Source organism: Pomacea canaliculata, linkage group LG2 (assembly GCF_003073045.1).
Source record: "Pomacea canaliculata isolate SZHN2017 linkage group LG2, ASM307304v1, whole genome shotgun sequence".
Taxonomy (NCBI): Eukaryota; Metazoa; Mollusca; class Gastropoda; order Architaenioglossa; family Ampullariidae; genus Pomacea; species Pomacea canaliculata.
In genome coordinates, this window is record NC_037591.1 from 19586668 (window position 1) to 19611822 (window position 25155).

Genomic DNA, 25155 nt, shown 5'->3' on the forward strand with positions numbered 1-25155 from the left:
CTAGGAAGCAGTACTTCTGAGCACTTTATTCATCCTAATTGTACCGAAGGTGGCGCTCTTCATTTTCATCAAGACTTTGGAGGTTCCCACGCGCTGCTGTAAGTGTGAACTCAATTAATTTCTGTCCACCGATTATTCAATAACAGACTGATCAAGAAATCTCCACAATGAGATCATGTGGAACAATGACAAAAGTAAAAGACAATTGAGATATACACAAAGAGTTGTGCTTCACTAAACCTATATGCCCCCACCGACATTGTCCCCCGCCCATTAGTTCCACTCATGTTTGTTTTGTTTAGAACAGATAAATAAACTTGGGTATTTAGAACTAACAAAGGTCTAAATGATTTTCCAACCATGTTTTGACACTTTGTGTGTTGTAGTAAGCACATACCTTGTTCATACATGTTCATAGAAGTCACAAGAAAGCAACATTTTCCCTCCAAATATCCAAATGAGACAGAGAGCAGCTAGACATAAAGATGTCGCCGGGAAGTCACGTGGTAACGGGCTCTGATTAATGTGGCAGCTGCTCTCAAACTTGTGGAGAAGTTGTATTGTGTGCTACATCGCTTCATGTTATCATAGACGATGAGGACGAGTAAGAAGGTGGTCACAGTGTTCACAATGTGACAAGTTGCCTCCTTGTTGCTAGTAATCTACCTGTAAACAGTTGCCAGCAAATTTCCTCCTCTGTTGTGTATTTTCATAATGATCTATTTGTTAAGAAAGATGGAGGCAAATTTCCTGAAGCAAACTTGAGACTAGCGTGTGTGTGTGTGGGATTGATTTTGTAAACAACACCATCTTGTGATGGAGCTTGTGTAAAGCATTTGCTTGCTGAGCTTTACTCAGGCTAACAACTGTTAGTTATCTGATGTTTGAGTTACCGTTGTCTGATGCTCTCCCAACGAGATCCATACTGTTACACCCGTTTGCTGCCTGACCCACCCGGGCAAGTGAAGATGGCTGCCAGCGATTGTAGAGGTGAACCCAGTTCTTCAAACAAGCAACACACGACATCCACGTTCTTTCTTTCCTTCGCTCTCTCCAACATTCACTTTCCTGTTCATATCCTCTTCGTTGATTTCTTATTACTTCAGCGTTATTCTTCCGTCCTGAACTTCCTACATTAGCACACAGAAAGGTTGTGGGCAGGGAGCAAGATCACATCATGCGCTTCCTGAAGGACGTGTTTGTCCTGTTTAAGAGTTGATATTATGACAAACCAGCCTGGCCACCCAGACACCCGGATAACAACCCGTCTTGTGACAGGCTGTCAGCGCACAGTGTCTTCACGTGAACAAGATCAAAAGAAGCGGGAGGCAAGAAACGTTAGTGGCCGTTATTATTGTTTCCTCTTCCTCCATCTCTCCATCACTCTCTCCTCCTCGCTCGCTCTGTCTAAATACTCTCAGAAGGCGCTCTCACAACACCGCGCTGTCCAAGTGTGTGCCGAGAGGGAGACTTATTATCTCCATTTCTTCACCGTATTTTTTTTCGTTTGGAGACGCCGGCAGCAGCTCAGAAGGAGGGAGAAAATAAACATGAAACATAACCATCCGATCAGGAGCAGCAGACATCACCTTCTGTAGACTCAGGTGCTTCTGCCATATAGGGTGAGGACGGACTGACAGTCTGACTCTTGATATCCACACACATCAACACACTTCACTACATACACACCCACACACAACTGTTATTTTTTTAAGATACACGTATACATACTTTCAATGAAAATTATTTCCTTGTGTTCTTTAACGATAGGAGATTTCATTAACTTGACTATGCTTTCTCCTGAAACCAGCTTGTTCTTCGCCAACTGTAGTGAATTCCTCAATCCAATCATTGAAAATGTTGAGAATGGAACTGTACGTTTTCTTGCAGATATTTAAACGAGAAACACCACCGCAATTATCTGCTTGATTAACATCACCCGTCTTCAGCAAGGGCTGGGTAATGGCTTCAGTCCATGCTTCAGGAAGTTTTCCATGATCAAATAGGGGATTGAAAACGAGAACAAAAAAATTGGAGATAGTAGTTAAGGAATGCTTAACAGGTTCCCAGTCAACCCGTCTGGTCCTTTGTTATTATTCAGAGATTGAACTGCCCGCAATACTTCTTCCATCATAATAGGATTATTTCATTCTAGGCTATCATCATCATCATCATCTGAATGTGTAGCATTGCCGCTATCCACGCTTGAGTCAGTAAAGGAATTGACTATGCCAGGTTTCTAGGGCGATATAGATATTAGTAGATATTTTTCTCTGAAGAGACTTGAGTTTCTTGAAGAATTCTGCAGAGGTTTTTCCAAAATAATTTTCTTATTCAGAATGTTAATTACTTGTGTTTTTTGGTTATTTTTCTTTTTTCGAAAGCAATATTTAATATTCCTTTCTCTTTGCTATGTAAGATAATCTAGTACTGGTTCCTCAGGTTGTGGGGAAGGTTAACTGTCTTTTCATAAGTAGTTTCTTGGCATTTCTACATTCGAAATCAAACTAAATGTTTTTTCTGATATTTTTATTTCTACTTTTTCTAGTTCTTTTCATACAACTCTCAGCTAGCTTGAGACCTTCATTAAGCTTGAGAAAAGCCTTATTAAAGTATTCTCGGATAAGACGGGTTGATTCATTGAAACACCTCCATAACTTCTCTGAATGTAGTCTTAACTTGAGCTCGTCTACTTTAGCCTTATTTCAAACATATTATTCATAGCTATAACTTTTCGATTTCCTTTGAGGTTGGCATTATCAAATTTAAGCGAAAGGTGGAGCTCAACAGGTATATGTTTGGACTCAGTCCTCGGGATGACATTAAAAGATATCAACACTATTGTATAATCTATCACACTGAATCCTGTGCTAGATATATGTGTTAAACTCAGAGAAAAAAAATCTCCAACAATGAGATCATTAGCAATAAAAGGTGAAATTCAATACAGACTTGTCATAAATATCGTCCAAATGAGTTTATCTCAGTATCAGCTGAGGTTCCATTATACTGATAGGTTGACTCCGCTGCACATCATTCAGTGTTGGTTGTCATGTGTTCAAATACCTCATCAGAATGCGAAACATTTTCAGCAGCAGTTCTAGCAGAGAGATTACTAAGAATAACAAAAGGTTGTTTGCCTATAAGTCTAATCACTTCCAGGATGCAGTCTTCCACCATAGAGAAACCATTATAAATTTCTTTTTCTTTATAATATGGTCATTGGCAGTGGTGGGGCAATGTAAACTCTTATCAGAATATCATATTAATTTTCTCTGTTTGAGTCAATTCCTTTGACATACACAAAACTATCGTGGCTGTTGCTAATTTAGTCTATATAATATTTATGTAAAGCGCTCTGAGAAAATCTTAAAAGTACTATACAAATCCTCTTTATTATTATTATCTTTGCTTTGATGAGGTATGTGGAGCTGTGGGTTCTGATCGAGACAGAGGCGCCAGTTCTTTTAAAAAGCCATTAGTCCTTCACTTCTGTAACTCCAAATCACTTCCTTCTGTCTGCAAGTTAGACCAGTCGCTACTTTAATTCCTTCGCCCGCCATCTTTGTGGTAGCGCCCCACCATTTTATCGTCCGACGATGAAAACAAACAAGATTTAGTCGACTGTCACATGGGAACCAAGTCTGTGACACCTTTCTCCATCTCTTCCACTCCGGTTCTTACACGGATAGAAACGCTGAAGAAGTTTAACTACACTTAATGCACACGACCTGTAGTCACTGGAACACTTCTATTCCAAAGAAGCGAAGTTTTTGTCTTTTACTTGAGAATGCGTCTGCTTTATCTTGTTCAGTTTCCAGCACAGATTAAAAAAAAATCACAGTGTTGTGCAGCCAAAGAAAGAAAGGAAGTAGTCCACGCAGCAGATTGTACTGACGACGGATGGGTCTGTTTTGTTGTGAGATTTGACAGACTTCTTGCTTGTACCACCCTGGCCATGCCACTCCTGCTGCACACGCGACAGGCGCGTGACGGATGCTGTGTCCAGACTGCTGCCTGCAGGCGCCGCCGTATCCATCGTGTGGAGCAGGGATCAGTGTCCAGGACAGGCTGGGGCTGTGACTTTGTGAGATTGTCCTTTAAGTCTGTAACCGTGGGTGCTAGTTGACGGTTGACAGATGACCTCCATTGCATCTATAGACTACAGGCAGCCTTATGGTCTTCACGTTATTCTCCATCAGTCATCTTGGATTTTGACAGGATGCACACCAACCGTCGGCTACATGTCTTCACACACTTTTTTTTATTTTCCAAAACTTACCAAGAACAGCGGGGTAAAGAAGCGATGGTGCCACGTGCGAGAGTTCTCGGGGAAAACGTTATTGCTGAGGCTTGCTGATAGATGACAGCAAGATCTAGTCTCTAGTATATGTAGTACTGTAGTACATCTAGTATTGTATACTGCTCTCGTATATTACATTACAACTTTCAATTTTAAAGTTAATAAGCAGAAGATAAAACAAACCTGGAGCTGGAAAATAAGATGAACTTCACCAGGAGCTAGTTGCATGTCTTTTTTGAAAAAGCAAAAGTCAAAACTCACTATACCACACTTATATGCTACACGAGCGCGTAGGACAACCGGGAGCCAATGCCCGGCTTTGAAAAAATTACCTAATTGAGAAAGTTTATTTTTAAAAAAGTTCTAAAATTGTGTTGTACACCGTGGTTTTGTTTAACCACTTATAAATAGATGTAAAGCCTACAAGTGTTTGAGACTGTAGGTGTGTTGTGCAGCTGGGCCCAGGTGTTGATCACACGAGGCTGGCGAGTGATGTGGATCGAGCAGCTGTTAGTTTAATCAACTGAGGCCTTAAACAAATGAGCGACGTATCACTGGCTTTATGCCCTCCACTCGGGAGGAAAAGGTCGTCTGCACGAGCATTCCTGGCGGTGTCTGGACATACCCTGTCCTCCCACCAGACACCACCACGTGATTTATCAGGGGAAGTAACAAACGATAGGAAGAAAGGGTTGTCCCCGCTGTCCACGCGTTGTGATTTGACTCGTGAGACTTCTGATAGTTCTTTGGTTCACTCCACTAAGACATGAACCGAGTTTTCAATAAAATCATGATTTTTGAAGATGATAGGTTCGTGTTGTTACAATAACCGTCTTCGTATCCAACGAGATGCACTTGACAAGTAAACTAGAGATTTGTTTATTTACTGTGGAGAGGATTTCACAAAGCGACTCAGACTGACCTTCCCTTGCTTGTCTGCTACATCTTTCTACATACACAAAACTTGTACACTTATATATATATAACTTGTACATTGATACACACTACTGTGTACATTTATGCACATACAAAACTGTGTTCATACATGCACACATCTGTATACGTTTATACACATACAAATATGTCTACACATAAATTTCTAATGTTTATACACATCCAAAATGGTGTACAGTTGTACATATAGAAGTCTGTATACATTTGTACATATCTGCGCACAATCGAAATGTTTTTAGAGTTTGTTGATTTAGCTTGATTCGCTGTAACATTTGCTGATGTTCTAACCTTCCTACAGTTATTATTTTGTGTATTGTATTTATCATACTGTGTCTTACAGTTATAAGTCTGTCTTGCAGTATCATACTTTGTCTTACTGTTATCATTCTATGTATTGTATTTATTAGATTGTCTTACAGTCATCATTGTGTGTATTGTATTTATTGTGTATTGTGTGTATTGTATTTATATAGACATTGTGTGTCTTATAGTTATCATTCTATGTCTTAGTTATCATTGTGTATATTGTATTTATCATACTCTGTCTAACAGTCATCATACTGTGTCTTACAGTTATTATACTGTGTTTTACTTTCATCACTCTGTGTATTGTATTTATCACACTGTGTCTTACAGTTATCATTCTATGTATTGCAGTTATTATTCTGTGCGCCTCGCCCAACACCGTGCGAGAGATCATGATCCAGGCGCACGAACTCAACTTCGATAATGGAGAGTACGTCTTCTTCAGCATCGATCTTTTCGACAGGTGAGTCATCCGTTACAGGCCGACCTGCCGGGGTCACTAGGAAGGTTGCAGATAACACCCAGGCCACTTGGTGCAATAAACTTATAGTCGTTATCATCGCCTCGAGCTCAAAGTGACGACATCTGACGACAGCAGGGGCCGTTAATCCGTTTCACTGAACTGCACCACGTGCTCGTCACTGCAGCAACATTTTCTTCCTCCCTCGCCCATAAGCAATAAAACTAGTAAAGTAGCCGCTGCCTCCCTCTTCTCCAACTTTTAGTTCCTTCTGTCTGTTTTTGTGTCTGTCACGCCCCTCTTTGGCGTGGTTGTCTAAGTCGTCCCTTTCTCTCCCATCTCATTATTTCTTTCTTTCCCTCTCTCTCTCTCTGCCTCTGTGCGCGCGTGAGTATGTCCATGTGTGTGTGTGTGAAATAGAGAGAGAGATCTGTCTCTTTCTCTCCTTTCTCGACCCAAAAGCACAGATACGCAAGAATCGATTTTAATTTCCTAAGGTCACGAAGTATTTGGCTGTTTATTCCGTTATTTCACGGCATTAGTATTATGTTTTTGTGCAATAACAGATAATGCCGTTTCAAATTTCGAAGAAGAAAGAGAGGGAGAAAAAACCGGCAGTGCCGTTACTTTCTTTTAATAGACTATAAAGCGTTTTCTCTGAACTGTGCGTTTCTTTAATTACTTTAGAGATTACATGTTCTCACATCACAGGAAGCAAGCATCTCGTGTGCGTCACGCTGACAGCGGACTGGTCGTGCGTGCAGACTAGCACGAGCGCGTGCGTGCATATAGACTAGTACGAACAGGTGTGCGTGCACCTGTACACGCCGACGTGTGTACGTGATCAGACAGGAGTACAGGTAGCCTATGTACGACAAGAATTACAAATCGCATCATAAGCAAAAGAATATTTGCTTACAGAGGATAAATATTCTGTCTGTCTGTCTGTCTGTCTGTCAGTGTGTTCTGTCTGTCTGTCTGTCTGTCACTATGCTCTGTCAACTTTGCAAATCTGTTGGCTACCAGTGACTGGATGTTGGGGAAGAGTGACGGCTGGGTGGAGGGAGAAAGCTCAGAGGAGGAAGAAGTAGTCGGTGGCGCGTGCCATTATCGCCAGGATTAACGACTGTTAGATGTAAATGCGAAGAGGTATTTTGGGGCAGGTGTCTCGGCTAATTGCTAACGAGAGTGGTTTCCATTCATCTCTCTTTTGTCTCTGCTTATTGAAATTCATCGACATCAGGCTGAAGACAGAGCACACACCCTTGAGGGATGATGGCCATTAAGCTCCGCACTTGGTCTGAGGTCTGTGGATCTTTGTGCCATTGATGTTGTCTACTTAAAGACCAACCTGATCGGGTTATATTTATTGCAGATATCGGAAGATATAGGCGATATAAACATAACCTGTAAATTTAGCTTCCAGAACCCATCCGTTAATTATCCGTTACGATTTGTACCTGTAATCAACGAGTCCGCTAACAGCGACTACGTCACGTTGGTACACCACCCACAGCATTGCCAGCCGTCAACAACAATAAGAAAATAACTGAAGCGGACATGCATGTGTGTGTGTGTGTTCGTGCAGTTATTTATAAACGTACTCGGTTCAAAATAGTTTGAAAATTCAGACTTCGAACCTCGTCTGCTTGGCCTGTGAAAATGTTCAAGATCTCTGCTGTCTAATCATCTTAGAATGTCCGGCTGGCCGTGAACAGGTGCGGGTGTTGATGGTTTGGTTGGTGGGGTTGTGAATGCTGGCTGCAGTGTTACAGGAGTACTAGAGGCGGAACTTTCTAAACATGTCGGAAAGCGTGTTCAGTGTCGCAAAAGTGTCGGCGGGAAAGTGAGCCCCACAGTGTCGTGTCCACACCTGTCCGAGTGGGACTGTAGCCGTCTGGCCATCGAGTTGTCGTCTTTCACAAAGGGCTGAGGACCAGCCGCAAAAAAGGAGCACTTGAGCAGGTAATGTCGCAGCCAAAGCCGCCTTTTTAAGTGCAAATGATTTATTCAAACACTGAGCCCTGGCCACGTTTGTAAGCCTCAGTTTGTTGTCCCTCAGCTGAATGTATTTGTAAACAAGTTTATTCTGGTGGGTCCTAAACTGGGCCCATGAGAGCTGTATGCAATGTCGTCTTTCTCGGGTTCGCGACTTGCCGTATGTCGCAATGGCATGAGAAATATCAAACGGCCTGCACCCTGTTATTTTCCGCAGTGGAATGGCCTGACTGTCACCTCCGGGGTCTGAGAGACCGGCATTCAACACCTTGAACTGTGGTGTGGCTGGCTGTTCATTCCCATGGTGAGAGATCAACTCTACACTTGGCATTTGACTGCAGCGGTGTTGTCAGTACAAGTGGGGGACAGGCGACCACAAGGTGTGATTCTGAGCTTTGGAATTCACACACAGCTCTGTGTCAAAGGTCACAACAGTTAAAAGTACACGAGAGCAGTAGGTGTACAAGTGTAGCTGAGTGTTTGATACCAAAGAGACCAAAAGTTAACGATGCGCGACTTCAGACAAGTTTCATGGTTTTTGTCTGGGTCTGTTGGAAAATTGTAGCATTAGCAGGGACTGTTTTTTTTTTTAAATTTCTATGGAATGTCTGTTGATTATAGACAAATTCTAATGAAAGCGAAGCGTTAGAATCTGGCAACAGCCAATATTCTAAAATTAGAAATAATTTTCGTAATGAAGATATTAGTTTCGCGTGACCTCACACTTCAGGCTGAGCTGCAAGTTCTAGACGATGCAGATACAGAATTTTTTTAGTCTGTTGGTCAGAAAGTTTCGAGTTGTCGAAAACTATTTGAAGCACAATGAGCATGTCTCCACGTCATGCTGGAACTGGTAATGGAGGGACATGGGGTGGGGTGGGTTGATTAGATCGCGGTTGTGTATGCAGGCAGCGTGTGGCCACAACACAAGACAATGCCATCAGCAGCACGTGATGTCGACAGCCCACATCAGCAGCACGTGACGTCTACAGCCCACATCAGCAGCACGTGACGTCCACAGCCCACATCAGCAGCACGTGATGTCGACAGCCCACATCAGTACAGCCCACATCAGCAGCACGTGATAACTGGAACAAAACTAAAGGAGGATACGGATAAACAACAAACTGCGCATTGAGATGAAAGTGTCAATCAAGGAGACAAGAAGTAGCCACTACAGAATACAGCCGGCTTTACAATACACTGCCCAGAAAGCACGCGCCGTGAGCGCTGTTCACCTCAAGAGCCAAGACATGACGTCACTTCCTGACAATCGGATTAGCCCGGCCTGACCACAGTCCCCGCCATCACCGTGCTTGTGTATCGAGGAGTCAGTCTGGCGAGGAAAGCAGTTCTTTCAGCGGTTGATGCCAGGATGTCTGAAGGAATTCAGACCTACACACGATATAACTGTTGTCTTGCTCTCGTCTCGGGCACGCTGTTCTTTCTCTGCATGTGACTTCTCTGTACAGGGCTGGCTGCCTTGTCGTGATGTAACCTTAGTTGCTGGCTCGGTGTAAAACACCAATCCCTCCCCCACCACCATCACCACCATCACCACCAGGAAAATGAAGACAATGAAGTTGGGTGGGAGCACTCATTCATCCACATAATACCCTGTACAGTGTTGTGGGTTGCTGAGATCTCAATGCGCAAAAAGTTCCCAGAGACCTCAATATAAAAAACACAATTTTGTCTAAGTATTTTATTCAAAGTATTTTACATAACTGTTATATAAAAGGTTGTTAAGGCTAATCAAACACTCCTTTCTGTTTGTGCGCGCTTTCAGAAACGAGATGGCTGACAGAAGTTTATGTCCGGGTACAGAATGACCAATAGTTTTCAAATGTTTGTCTTTATTTAACCCATTAGATATCCTGACACAAATTTCCTTTTGTTAATGAACGATAGTGGGGTGGACATCTGGTCCTAAAGTTACACAAACAGAAGCATTTTTCCGAATTAACTCCTCCACCTCCATTCGATGCCCACTCCAAGTCTGAGAACCATTGAGCTTCCCCAAAACCTTTGGTGGTCAGTACAAAGTGCCGCCTATCCACCCACACTTAAGACGGGAAAGAAGGTGTGTAGAGGGCTGAGGTCGACACGGGAATAGTAACTGTCAGTGTCGCCCAGTCACATCCGCTATTCACAAATTAGGTTTCCTCCCAACGGTTGTATCTGCTGTAAGTCGGTATCCTCCATTAGCTTGACCGCGTCTCAATGGGTCTCTATGCACTGCGTAATTCTCGGTAACGAGCAGTCCGACAGTTTGCCAGTCGTTGGAGAGAAACAAGGAAAGTCAGAGTGTTGTTGTGGATCCTGAGAGTCCAAGTTGTCAGACAGTATGACGACTTCAGGGGTGGCACGACAACGAGAAGCTAGAAGAGAACCTCCGAGATGGGGAGGGAAGACACGCCTTTATTGTTTTCACTTTCCTACTGCGAAGTAGGTGTGAAAAAAACATGGTAAAGGCGAGATTGTGTACCGTGCATACAGGAAAATAAAATTTGCTGACGGTGTCATGGCGTGTACCAGCTTCACTCAGTCCAGACAGACCTCGTCTGGGCTCACATCGATTTCTCTGCCCCTGTATAATTTACACTTTAACCAAAAAATCAGGATGAGCACAGTTAAATGTATTGATCCCTCTTGAAGAGAACTTCAGGACTCTCCGGTCTTCGATTCCTTGTCATGTGATCTGGCGATGAAGAGACTAACATGAGGCCAATATATGAGCAGTCTCAGCGCCACCTGGCGTCAGCTGCATTCTTGTTTCATGCAGAGGGTGCCTCATGCTAATCCCACGTACTAATGTCACGTAGATGATGCCTCATACCAATATCACGTACTAATGTCACGTAGATGATGCCTCATACCAATATCACGTACTAATGTCACGTGCAAGGCGCCTCATGTACAAGACTCGAGCCCTAGCAGCCTGTAGGCTCTGCCCCTCTATTTCAACATGTGGGGGCGGAATTAAAGAACCGTTTCGTACCCTCTGCCCTAAAGACGTGCAGTGCAGACAAAGAGAGACCAAGAAGTGAGTCCTCACCCCATGCAGTGGGGGGATAACCCCAGGCAGACAATGTGAAAGGGAGGTAAGAGAGATGATACCAGTATCGCTTTGCCTCAGTGAGTCTGGCTGTACCAACCAAAGGCATCAAGTTCATTAAAGAGGTTTAAAGAGGTTTAAAGAGGACTGTCATCTCCGGGGAATGTTCGTGACAGCACAGTACGCGACACCGCGCCATGTTTCACTCTACCGTCTACAAAACATCTTTCTTGTCGGTCATTTCAACTAGTAGTAATAAAAAATAATAGTTCTGATTCGTTTTAGGTAAGTAATAAAAGCATTTTGCAATGAAGATAAACTATTTTGGACTAGTTATTACTCCTGAGAGTGATGATTTTTTTTTTCGCCGGGCAGCCAGGTTATCACGTTTGAAGCTGCTTGGTGCCGAAGTTAAAAAGCACCTGACATGTCCGTGAAAACAATGAGTCTGAAGCTGTCAGTCTGCCAAAACTTTGCTGGCTGTCACACTTCACACTTTAATAATCACACATATGTATGACTGCATTTCCAGAAGACAAGGTGTCTTTAAAACCTAGTAATTCTCCTGCATGTGTGTCTGTCTGTGTGTGCCTCACATTGGGTTGTGGACGTCCAACGACTTCAATGAGAGGACGTCAGGAAACGTCAGCACCATGACCGGACCCCACTGTGTTCTCTGCTGTGATTAGTCTTCTGACGAACTATTTTCTGTCGTCGGTGCCCACAGGGAGCAAGCTGTGGTGAGGAGGCAGCATTCCGTGCAATGGCGGGAATTAACGTGACGTACCCGTGGCAGGTGAATGGCCGTCCCGTGTCTTCATGTCTGTGTTCATGTTGGGCACCAGGCGGCGCTGGCGGTACATCATACGCGGGCAGTTGTAATAGCCTCGCTCCGCTTGCCGCTGTCTTCATCTCCTCAAGTCCGCTTTTAAGTGCGGAGATTGCATCTCGTGGCTCGCTCCGTCTGGCACCATAGATGAGCCGGCATAAATCTGAGAATAATTGTGCGCCGTGCTGCTGACTGTGTCGCGGGGAACATTCCCTGCATCCATCTTTGAGTGGCTCGGCAGTCGCAGTCTTAGTAGGCTACAGTATGATCTATGTGCCTCATATACAGCCCCGCATTTCAGAATATACCGTCTGCTTTTCTTGGCTTTCCGTCCGGCCCGGATAAACAAACTACAAGATAGGATGGCGCTGTCATGACAGGTAAATCACGTGCTGGGATCTGGTTGCCATGACAAGTAAATCACGTGGTGTCAGGAGCCAATAATCACCATCTAGCAAGGAATTTGCAAGAGGCCGACCAATTTCTTGCCCCAGACACCGGCCGTGTGTTGTCGGCGGCTCCAGCACCCGACAGGCCTTAGGGCGCAGAGACTAAACACGGGTATTGAGTGGTCAGGGTGGAGACAGTAGGGACTGGGGCTGGAGGGATGTGTTTTACGCCGAGTCAGCAACTAAGGCGATATCACGGCAACCAGCCCTGTAAACAGATGCCTTATGCAGAGAAAAAAAAAACAAGCCCGAGACGGGAGCTGAACCCAGGACAGCCAGCTTTCACTGTATTGGTGATAGGCACTAACCGTTGTGACACCGGACCACCCTACTCCCCCAATAGTACTGAATGATGCTGTGTGAGAGAGAGAAAGAGCTAGAATGTCATGACTAAAGGCACTGTGCAAAATGCCTGCAATTTTTTCAACCTCACATTTGCGAGGGCCGGTGGCGATTAGTCCATTGTTCGGTCAATTCAAGATGGCGCTGGAAGCAAGTTGTCAAGTGGATGACAGATGACACAGACCAAGTTCATTAGCACCTAGCTGAGTATTAGCAGGGTGCTAGCTAGATAAGTAGCTTTTATGTTGTTACTTATAGACCTATCGTCGGTCTATGCACTACATCTGAAAGTGGTTTCTCCAAAGCTGAAGAGTGTCCAATAATTTCAGCCAATCAAAATGTGTTGGAAGGTGTAGACACATGAGTTGGACAGTTTGACTGTAGTGAGCGCCACTCACGGTGCCGGAGACCGGTGGTGAAGAGCTCTGCTTTTGTTTATGGAAGTAATTGGTTCGATCTTTGTCAGACTTGTCTTTCTTATTTTTATACATTTTTATCCTTTCTTTATTTTTAAATCAGCTTTAGCCCTCCTGCTACTGCAGTTAGCGTTGGGTTGGGGTTTGGTTTGGGGCTACAGGCTATTTACAGTCTTTTTCCGAAGATTGAAAAAGGTCATGTCTTTAGTTCCAAGCTTAATGCATTTATTTCTAACAAGGAAAGGATCTCTCAGTGGCTGTGAAATAATAACGAAGTTTACTGGACACACTGGGCAGGGTGTGAGAGGTATTGAATGATTGTACTTCACTGCCAAACACAGGTTTGCTCTGTCAGTCCCAACGGTGAGATACTGGAAGTGTCAGCACAGGCCGCATACGAACTTCATCACTCTGCTTCATTTATGAAAAGAAGAATAAACTGGAAAACCATAAAACGCACATGAAGTACTTCACCCTGATTATTTATATGATAAATTGGTCAACCACGGCATGAGTATCTGTATCTGCTGTAAGTCGGTATCCTCTATTAGACAGACAGGTAGGTCAGAGGACAATTTAGTAGTTAGAAAAAGTGAGCAGAGTAGAGTTCAAGTATGAAGTGCAATAACAACACAAACACATCACAGGAAAGACACTGGGGATATAATTGAAAGTTGTCTGAAGAAAACATTATAGATGCAATAAGAAGGCAGTGTTTATTAATAAATGCAGTTTGACAGAACACAAGGCAAAGTTTGTATAGAACAAATTACAAAAAATGACACTTTGTTTTCACCAGTTCTTTTGGCAAAGTGAGGACAATGTAGACAGATTTTTACTAGTCGTGTCATTATTTTATACTGGAATCCCCCAGTTTATTGTTTTTTAATCGTTTGGTTTTTTAAAATTAAAAAAATTGTAACTACATCAGCTTCGCCTTTGAATTTGGTGCTCCATTTTATAACATCTTTTAAAAACATTTAAACATTTCTGTCTTAAGGCGAATTAATAGAGTTCACCCCTCGCTTTCTTAAAACACTCTAAGGTCTGGGATCCTCAGCACAATTATCTGAAAAGTCCATTGTAAGCTTTCTCTGGTGTTTCTTAACAGCGTTTATTACCCTTCATCTAACAGAAAATCTCAGTGTAGGACATTCTAGAGAACGACATCCTACATCTCTGCCCAAAGAATTGCCTTGAAGAGAGAAAGGAAGAGCAAGCCCCAAAGCATCTTCCAAGTACAAAGAAGTAAATCGTGTCATCATAAAAAGGATGAAGGCAGCTAGGAAGAACTGGATCGATGGTCAATGCCGGATCATAGTTAATGGAGAGGCACGGGGCGACAGCAAGAAGACCTACCGACTACTAAAGACATTCACTGAGACAGGTCAACACATGACCTCAGTCATCGAGGACAGCAACAGTCGCTTTCTCGCAGAAAACTCTGCTTTACTCAACCGAATGGACTGAATATTACGAAGACCTGTACAACTTCCAAAAGAAGACAGATGCAAACATCCTTCAAACCAACCAGATTAGAGCCTGCAAACCTGCAGACCAGCTACGGGAACAGACGGAAAAAGCATTACTTAGTCTGAGAGGAGGAAAGTCACCTGACGTTGACAAACTCCCATCTGAGCCGCTCCATCAGGTAGAGAATGAAACAACAAAGACCCTCACTGCTCTGTGCTGACACATGCAGATAAAAAACAGTGCGCCCGAGACGAGAGCTGAACTCAGGGCAGCCAACCCTCACTGTATTGGTGACAGGCGCTAACTTTTGCACCAGACCGCCCGATCACAACAATAAGCCTTCATCCAAGCAAAGTCATGCTGAAAGTAAAACAGAATCGCATCAGCACTGCTGCAGAGCTACTGCAGAAGAAGAGGCTGACTTCAGACCAGGTAGGAGCGCTGCTGAGCAGATCTTCAACTGTCGCATCCTTACAGAGGGACATCTTCAACATCATCGAGACCTCTAACTTAACTTTATCGACTTTGAAAAGGCTTTTGACAAAGTCTGGTATAAGGGACTTATGACATGTTATGCAGTAATTCAACATCTAAAAAGGTATCGTCCAAGTAATCGAAGAGTTTTAAAACGGTGAACGATTGCAATACTGCTGGATAAATCAAATGAGAGCTTTTCTTTCACACGAGAGTAGGCGTCCGTCAAGGGTGACATCTTATCTCATGTATTGTTGGGAACATCATGCTTGAATCTCCCCGCGATTTTCGATGAAAGGCTTGTTTGCAACCTTCGCTCTGGAGTCTCCATCGATCGAGCAGGCATCCATAGAGAACTGTAAGACCTTGCCCACAGTCGGACAGAACGCATATGGAATGAAGACCAGCACAGATAAGAGTAAAGTCATGGTCACTGGGGACGGGGAGACAGAACTCTACATGAGCGGAGTACAGATTGAAGAGGTAAACTAAGCTTTAAGTATAGTAGCCAGCTTCTTCAAAGACGGATGCTCCACGACAGATGTCCGCTACAGGATGGTGACAGTTACAACGGCAATGCCAGAATGAGGGAGTGGACTGGCCGTCCTGTGCCGGACCTGCTCCCTTTCACCCACGACAGGCTGGAGTGGTGGGCCTTGTCAGCTGCCATGTCTATGCCATGTGCCCCCAGTCCCCGCTTCCCTAAATATACTAAATAAGGAAAATTAATTGCAATTCGTTGCTATTTAAAAATCTTTTTGATAAATTGTGCGAGTGGGACCATTGTGATGTAGTGTTTTGTACCGAATGGTGTCTAGCGATTAGAGAATAAATTTCGCTTGTCACCTTTAAATATTGATTTCAGAATGTTTGTTAATCGAGTTGTCAAGACTGCCCGCCATGTATCAGGTTTTATTACAGCGCCGTGTTAACGCTGCTTTCGCTGCCTTCCATTAGTTCGTGGATTTCTTCTTTATTAATGAAGCTGTCTTCGGTGTGCGCATTAACGCCACATGACAGATTTGAAAGACTACGTCATTGTAACGGCACGGGAGAGGCTGCCATGACATTTTACATGCATCAGTTTGTTTTATTGCAAGTTTCTATTCATTACTCAATGCTTATGCACATAGGCACGCACGCTCACAAACATGCACATAGGCTTACAAGTGAACACAGGTATGCACACTCAAACACGTGACCAACACGTGACCAACACGTACACATTTTAGCGACAAGCAGACAGCAAAAACTTTCCTACACTTAGGACTGTGATGATCTTTCGGACAACCTGGCTGTGGGCAGTTAGTATCAGCCTTTCAAGAACACAATCAACTCTACTTTTTACGACAGCTCGGGCAGAGACTGGAGGCAGTGGAGGGAGGTTGTGGGGGACACAGGTGGCTTCGGAGAGATTCCTTTTGTAGTCGAGGCTGGAACAAGCGACACCATCATGTTCATAATCATAAGATTGTGAGGTTCTAATTAGAACTAAAAGTCTTTGCAAATTCAAACAATTATTTTTATCTTTGTAGACGCGTCTCATCGTACTGAGCGCTAGTCATCAATGCCTCAGTCGCTGAAGCTCTGGCCACATTATCTCCCTCTCTGGGCCAGAGACTGGTGGCGCTGTTCCCCGCCTGGCGTCTCGGTGGGCGTGCTGAATGGCTGGAACAAGTGGCCGAGACACACAAGATCCGGAGCTCAAACACCAGGTATTGGCCACCTCCGGAGACAGATGACAGTCCAAGCCTCGCAAGCCTTACCAGCCGATGGCAGGATTTATGGGGCTGGCGGGTGGCATGGCAGACTTCCGTCCACACTCACCATCGACACGCTGCGCTGGCATCTTGCCTGAAATTCACAGAAATTCCTGTAACTGCCAGCGCGCACGCAACGTACGAAACACACAATGAGACAAAGAATTTCGTGCATAATTCTAGCATATCACATGGTGGGGACTAGTGGAGTTGACACGCTGGACATTAGAGACTAGTCTCAAGCTATACGAGTCGCAAAACTGTTTTGAAGATGATCTTCCGGTGAGCTCGGTTTTCGCCGCGCGTCAGTTTGGTTTTTTTTTTTCTATGGACGAGTAAATCATTAGTAAGAACTCGGAAGAGCTGCTTTGTTTGGCCTTGGCCTCTCATTTAATCTTTCGCAAACAATATTCAAAAAAAGGAAATTAACTTTTTTCCATCTTTCCGTCCGGCCATTGTCCTGCTGTAGCAATGAGTTGCGGTTCATGATTAACATCGGAGTGTAATCAGTACTTAAGAGGCTTATTGCTGTGTACAGGCAGATCCAATTATTTCATACGACTGTAAACTATTACTCAGTTTGACATTATGCATCATACATTCAGTGATTCTAATTATTTTATTTATCAGTTTCTGGAAACCAGTCTGCAGGCAGAAGGGAACAAATTAACTTTTTGGGTGTTCGTCCATTCTCTGCCACACAATGGGGTAGACATACCAAACAAGATTTGTGAAATATAATTATTCAGTAAATCAAGCACTCTCAGTTAATGAATTAAAGGGATTAAGATTCAAACTTTATTTTTTTCTAGCTCCCAGCCAACTTTGGAAGCCAGATGCAGCAGTTAAGCTTCATTCAGAGAGCGGGGTAGAAACCTAGGAGGCGGGTGGAAGCGACGCCAAGTGTCTGAGTCGAGATCCGCTTATGTGTACACTCTATATTTTTCTGGGAGAAATTGATTTTTTCAAGTGTTTTCGTTCCTTGCGATCAGGGCAGCCCCTTGTAATGCCGACAAAAAATCAATGGAGCTTTAAACGCTGTAATGAAGTGACGATCGCAGTTCAACATGGCGATTCCAAGGTTCATAACCCTGTGGTTGTTTACTGGCCAATGTGTGAAGGGCCTTTTTCCTCACCAGTGCATTTCCCTGTTCATTCTCTGGAAAAAAGTAGAAGGGTAGCTGCCCCTAGCGACAGAAATAGTTTCTTTCTTTGTCCTGTTTCCCGCCTCGACGACCCCGTGTGACAAGAACTTGCACGAGAACCTGGTGTTCATGACCTTTATTTCTAGTTTGAAAAGGACAAGAACGGTAATAGTTTTAATTTCCTGAAAACTATGGCCGATAATAACATCAGAACTGACCGTTAGCTCCACGACACAATGACTTCCGCTACGGTTTTCTCTTGCCGGCGCATTATCTCCCTTGCCAAACAAGACAAGGGAGGGAGAAGCAAATGGCTACAGACCAGCACGATGTGTCAGAGAACAGTGGGGAGGTGGATGACTGACAGGGTGGAAATATCTTTCATCTTTCTGCTTGCATATAATTATATATGCATGCGACCTTTATAAGCACAATGATGTTTAATGAAGTTTTGCCAGAAAATTAAAGACTACACGTGATCATAATGGAGGTTGGCTGGCAATGATGTGGACCTTGAACTACGGCACTCTTCGTAATTGTATTGATTAGAAACCTGGCGGAAAAATGTTGTTCACTGAATTTGATGAAAAGCAGAAAAGTCACATCACGTGGCATTAACAGAAAATTGAAGGAGCTTTTATTTCTTTGTGGTGACAGCTCGCACTTGATTTATGTGTAGGAACATTCATTTTTATGAAAACAAACCTTGCAAGTGTGACATTGCAGTTCCTGTTTTGTTACTAACTGTAGAATGAAGATAATTAACTCTTTTCAAATAACAGTATATTTAAAGAAATTTATGACTGATATTCTGCGATATTATCCGTTTTTGCATCAACGGGTAATCAAAGACTATACTGATTAAATAATCACACAGTCTGGTTTCAGAAGCTGTAGTTTCGGCTACAGTAATGTTAGGAATATAAAAGCAAGTCAGAAATTTTACTTGGCAAGAATTCAAGAGGATATATAAGTATTTTTGAGCGTTTTATATGCTCTTCTACATCGACCTTTGCTCATTAACCACACCCACCGGCTTTGTTAAATACAGATGCAAGTGTATGTTATACACACCATCACTGTCACCAGCAGACACTGCAATGAAACTCTTCTTGATGTCATGGTGTGGGGAGAAGTCGAGTTTCTTTGGGTCCTCGTGGAGATCATGTTCTCTACTGTCCACGTGGTCAGCTCTCTTGACAGTTTTTTTTTTCGTACAACAATATCTAGTTCAAGTGTCCTTACAAGCATTTTAATCTTTCCGAGTTACCACAACTGTTAAATTTTCTTCTTGCATATTGTAGAGTTTGCTGTTCTGCATGTTTCACAAGGCGAAGGCCGTTTCCAAAGTTTCAACTGATAACTAGATACTTGTATACTTATATAGCTATCTAGGGTGGACCTCGCTATCAAACCTGTCTAGCCGTAAACTTTGTTGGATCTCAGCATCGCGATTGATTGTTTGTTTTTATGAAACTGTCAGAATATGTGAAAGCATCTCCTTGTGATTTATCAAGACAATGTGGAGGTTGCTGTCGTTGCCCTGTGGTTGCTGTCCCTCAGCGCTAGCGGGTATCAATCAGCAAAGAGGCTCCAGTGGAGACCAGCGCCACCTAGACACTGAGCGATCGGGTTCTCACGTGCATACGACACGCACGGCTGCATGTCCCAGTTGACTGACCATTCTTAATGCTTTTGTCTGCACTGTTTTATAGCTCTCGGTTATGACAGTTAAAATATATCCTTCGGCCAAAATCTGACGTGTACTTTAAAAAAAAGTTTAAGATGACAGCCATTTAAGAGAACATCCATCAGCGAAGCACACCGTCCACAAAACAATGTATTACACAATATCGTATCATTTCTTGTTCCAGTCATTAGAGTTATCCTACTTTTAACATTTTAATCTAGCTTAATTTGATTGAAAGGTGGATGGAGAGTTGAAAATTCAGCACGGTATTTCTGAGTCCCTTATTTGCCGGACAAATCACACAATCTGAAACGGTTGACATGTTACACCAGTTGGTGGAACAGCTTGAAGGAACAGCAAAACACTTTTACCCAAGAGAGAAAAATCCAGCAGGCGGCTTGAAAAGCGAGTTTTATTGAGGCACATAATATTCCAAAGGAAACAAAGCTTTCGCAGACAGCGAGTTCCTCAAAAATGCGGGCTTGGTGTGATCGAAATTGTGTCCAGAGAACAAAAGTTCGAGAATATCAACTTATAGAGAAGAACAACGACTCGCCGAAAGACGACATGGAAAACTGATTTGTTGAAACAGTCTGGAACTGGAGCTGAGCAATTCACAGTGCAACAAGGTGTTGAAGGGTTCTTGTAATCCCAAAACATTGTCCAGTTCTTCAAATCGCTAAGTCATGGACAAGTTTAAAAGAATTGGCCAAAGGAACTGTGGTGATGTCTACATCGATGCATAAGTTGAACAGACTTTTTCGATCATGAAGCAGAGGAAGTCCGACCTGCCTTCGTGGATGACAGACGAGCGTTGGCCGCAGTTCTTCGAGTTGCCACAAGGGACACGTGACCAGACGTTCACTGGACTTGTTGTGTGGTCACTTTGCTGGGTGGTTGCTATCCTACCTACCGCTCCGACTGTTTGCCATTTTGTGACCGGCCCACAAGAAGAAATCTGTGCCCACCCGGGATGTGGAGCCTGTGCTAGGGTACCAGACCCTGTAAGCTCCGGTCTCTGCGACAAGAACTAGCAGATTCCCCAGCCCTTGTCAATTGACCTGCGGGGTCAGGGCGAGCAGACACCGTCACTGAAGATCAGGACAAAAATTGATGGCTACCATCTCATCAGCACTGTCTGCCGGGAAGACAAGAGCTAGATATAGAGCAAAGTTACACGCAGTTCAACTTTCCAGTAATGAGACATATTCTAGGTAACAAGGGAACAGTTTCAACGCCGACCTTAAAGGTGGGTATCATCAGCCCTTGACAGTTACCAACAGGTGAAACTGAACTGTATCGCAGTATCCTAAATCTGAAATGTCGGGATCAGGAAAATAAAGAGCCGAGCACTAGTCAGCCATTAGACATTACATTACAGGAGACTTCACTATCAGCATCCCCATAATCACACATCACAATCATATTCAACGACAACGACAACACCAATTTGTCTTTTTCTTACTGAGCTTTACCGCTGTTATACTATTTATTTCTCCCTTTGTATGATATTTTGACCTCTAGTGCAGGTGAACTGTGCAGGTGTGCAGGTGTGCAGGTAAACTGTTTTCTGAGTATCAGTTTTTTTTTTTAGCCCTCTAAGAATGAACTAATATATAAATGAGAAAATGTCAAAATTTCCAGTTCACCAGAAACTAAAACTCAGAGAAGATGCAGACGATGCTGTCTGTCACGTAGTGTCCATAAATCACGTGAGATTAGTACCGTTAATTATGCTCCTTACTTTTTATACTCACTAAGTAACGAGCTGTGCCTGGGGGCGACCTCTCCCCCACAAAAACAACTTACTGTGTGTCTAGGCCAGAGCTTTAGAAGTTTGTTTATTCGAAGTTTCGACAGATTCTCCTTCTTAGTCTCCCTTTTTTTTTTCTTTGTCAACCTCTTTCTGTCTCTTTGTGTGCGTGCGAGCGGGTGCTTGCACTCCTGAGCCCACGCCGCGTGCTTGCACGCACTGAGTGCACCTTCAAGATGTTTGATATTTACTGTAATGAAGATGGAGGACTGCCGAAATAGCGAAGAGCCCATTGAAAACAAAAGGTTCATGCCGATGGGTCTACAGCTGCAGCAGCATGATCCACACACGTGCGAAGAGGTTTTAGTCTTAATGAGTAGATGTCTAGTTGCTGTGAAACCGTTGCCGCTGTTCGTATTGCAAAGAACCGATACTTGAAGCCCCGGATGTTGATATGGTCAGTCTTTAAATGGCATCAAACATAGAATGGATGTACTTTCTGAAGCAGAGTCTGGTTCAAACGAAGAAATAACAAATAGAAAATAATATATCGTGAAATATTTTCAATTCTCTCGCGAAACACAGGATGGAAAGAAAAGGAAAGACAGATAAACACGCATTCGTCGAATAAACAAGACGATGTGGAGACGTGGCTATCATCTAGTGGCGTGGGGCTGCAGGGATCCTACATCTTCCAGCAGATAGCCACAACGACCCTCCGCACACAGCTTCTGCGAGGACATAAAATATTGTCCGGGCTCCGGTTTGCAGCCTAACAAATGGAAATCTATATGAGACATAATCTACGAGCCAGAAAATAGCAGAAGCTTGTAAGTGCAAATAGCTGAGGTTATGAACAAGAAGATGAGATTGGGCTATCTCGAATGCTGTGAGAAATGCGATAATGCGCCAAGACCACTGGGTGGACCGGCGGTGCTGTCTGGCGGGCAGGACAATGGCTGCCGAGCGGTGAGGCTGGTGGCCACGACACAACGACTCCCACAGTTTCAAAAGGTCTCTGTAAATATAAAATAAAACCAGACAGGCCTCAAGACTATTGTGAGCAGGCAAGACTAAGCACTCTGACATTGTGCAAACAAGCAAGAACGTTGGCGACGAGGATTTATTTCTCGCAAACTGAGCGACTTTTTGACCCCTTAGTCGTTGGTGATCAGATCGGCTTCTGGACATGTCACGTGACTTTCTGATGTCTTGTGACTTTAGTGTTCCCTTAATGTCGTACTGTCTGACAATGTGTAGCATGCTAGTCTGTCTTACTGTCTGACATTGTGTAGCTTGCTAGTCTGTCTGACATTGTGTAGCTTGCTAGTCTCTGCCGACACACGCACAAGGCTCGAGCTGTAGATGACATCAGGCGACATCAATCGCAGACGGCGATAAAACAGTTGAGGTCGGACTCGCAGACAGCCAAGAAAGCGCGCGCCTGGCAGAGAAGAAGAAAAACAAGGCCGCGCGCCCAAATATTTATGAATTCTGTTTAAATTGTCCGTTATAAATCTAGAGTTGTCGGCCCATCTTGCAATTTTCAGAAGTGCCGAAATATGGAAGCAATGAAATGGGGGGTTGTCGTAGCTGTTGCTGGCGGCCAGGAGGTTATGCCCGAGGTTACAGCGCTGTCCGGACGGGTGTGCCTCCTGCCTGCTGCAATCTCGGGGTGCAGACGGGGGATTACAGTTAGTGACGCAACTCGCGTCATCGCACCGCGGCAGACATGTTAAGAGCGATGTTTGGAAGGATCGGAAACATTTCATGATTTCCCTTCAGGCTGAGGTATTTACGTGCTTAAGTCTTTGGAAGTAAAATTTCCTCCGTCCAGATGGATGTTGATTCACCATGAACTGTGCTCTGTGAGGTTCTGAGCACTTCAGTGTCGGAAAGTGGCTGCGTCTTACTTTATTTATCTGCCTTTTTTGTTGTTGTTTCCGTTTCCTATTCAATAATGATGCAGCGTACTTAAATAACTCCTTCCCCTCCAGCACCACGGGTTTCAACATACAGGAGGACGAGCACGTTTTTAGGGCAAACATCAAATGAACCTGGTCAGATGAATAAACACGCAGTCAAAACCACAGGCAATTTAAAAAAAAAAACCTGATCAATCAAAAAGTTTACATAAGACCAAAACCTCTGCACACTTTACGATCCAGCACGTGATTTCAGTTCCTCCAGCAACCCGCAGTCCCTGTGATGTTGGCCTAACCTTTACTGAGGACAACCACTTTTTACTTGATCTTTCTGCTAAACCTTTCTTTCAAATAATAATAATTCGATCTGAACCGTCCTCGAAAAGATAAAAGAAAGTTAATGTCGACCTAAAGCTGAATATCTTTATGGTCAAGATCTTATTAGTCTTCTCGGTAAAGATGGAAAGATTTTAGGCTTCCTTCCTTGTCCAAAAACCTCCTCTCAACATCAGGGCTCCAACAGAATTGTTACCGTATTCCAGTCGCAGGAACGCTGCTTTCGTCAACACCTCAGTGATCTCTTGTCCATCTTTAACACTTCCACACCTCAATGATCTCGAGGTCTGCGTGAACACACGTTCTGCACGCGCTGCTGTAAGCAGGACGCGAGAGAGTGAACGACAATGTGCGTGCCCCACGGTCGGCCAGCCACTGGTCCCACCAGACCTTCTCCTTCTAACAAGCAACAACACTCTAGGGATTTGTCTTAGTCGTCGTTTATGGTTCATCGGGAAGGCTTCTGACATTGACAGATGTGTGCAGAAGTCTGACTGTGAGTGTGGTGTCGGACTATTTTCAGGCTTCATGCCGACTCACCGACCTGACAAAAAAAAAAAGTGCGCCGTGCATGTAACGAGTAAACTGGACTTTGCAGAACTTCTGGACTCTGTCTTCTGGTTGTGATGTGCTCGCCATGTTGGTAGGCCAACAGAACACGTGACAGTCGTCATCCATCCCTGTCTTGATCCCCAGCCGCTCCTTAACTGTTACTGTTGAGAAGAGAACATTTATCACGACCTACAACAGGGAGCTGTGACATCATGGTCTTTAGTTCACAGTTCATCTTGATTTCTGATTTTCATCTGACATCAAGTATTTCCCCTCCCCCTCTCTCTACTGATTGGTGTCTGAACTTCCCCACAACTATCTTCTTGTCAAATGAGTTTCAGCAAAAAACAATCTGCTGTCCTAATGCTCTGTATGTCTCATAAAAGTAATTTGTTTCTGCAGTACACGTCTTCTCCGTTTGCATGCACGAATGTTCGGGAACGTGAGAGCCTGGTTCCTGCACCAGTTTGTAAATTTCTTTGAATCATTTTTATTCCCTTTCTTGAAACTACGTGGACTTTTAAAAACATCCATGATAATGGAAGGAAATTCTAGCTTTTCCACAAGAGACATCGATTCTTAAGACTACTCCTTCGGGCAAACGGCTCTGATTCTCTCCCTTGGTCGATACTTTTTTTTTCAAAAATCAATTTAACAGCTTCACTTCACTTCACCCATTGAAATAATGTAAATAATTTTTTTAATGGAAAGCCGCGCTTTATTATTTCTCTCTCGACTTCTTTCCTTCTTTCTATTCTACAGAAGGGACAGTGTCGTCTCCTCCACAAACCATTTACAGTCTACTCGTCGGCAATTTCCACTTGGACAAGATCTTGCACATGCATTCTCATACGAGCTGACCGCTGCAACGGTCAACTTTCTTTATGAAAAGGTGGAGCAGACGATCGTACATAATCTCATATAAGTTCCCC

The 25155-nt window shown here is 43.7% G+C and overlaps 1 protein-coding gene across 1 annotated transcript in view; it reads left to right on the forward strand.

Annotated features, from left to right (window-relative positions):
• Positions 1-25155, forward strand: part of LOC112556410 (atrial natriuretic peptide receptor 1-like) — a 73747-nt gene that overhangs the window by 16960 nt on the left and 31632 nt on the right. Inside the window, 1 exon segment of the mRNA XM_025225394.1 lies at positions 5915-6026. Coding sequence (XP_025081179.1) covers positions 5915-6026 — 112 coding nt within the window.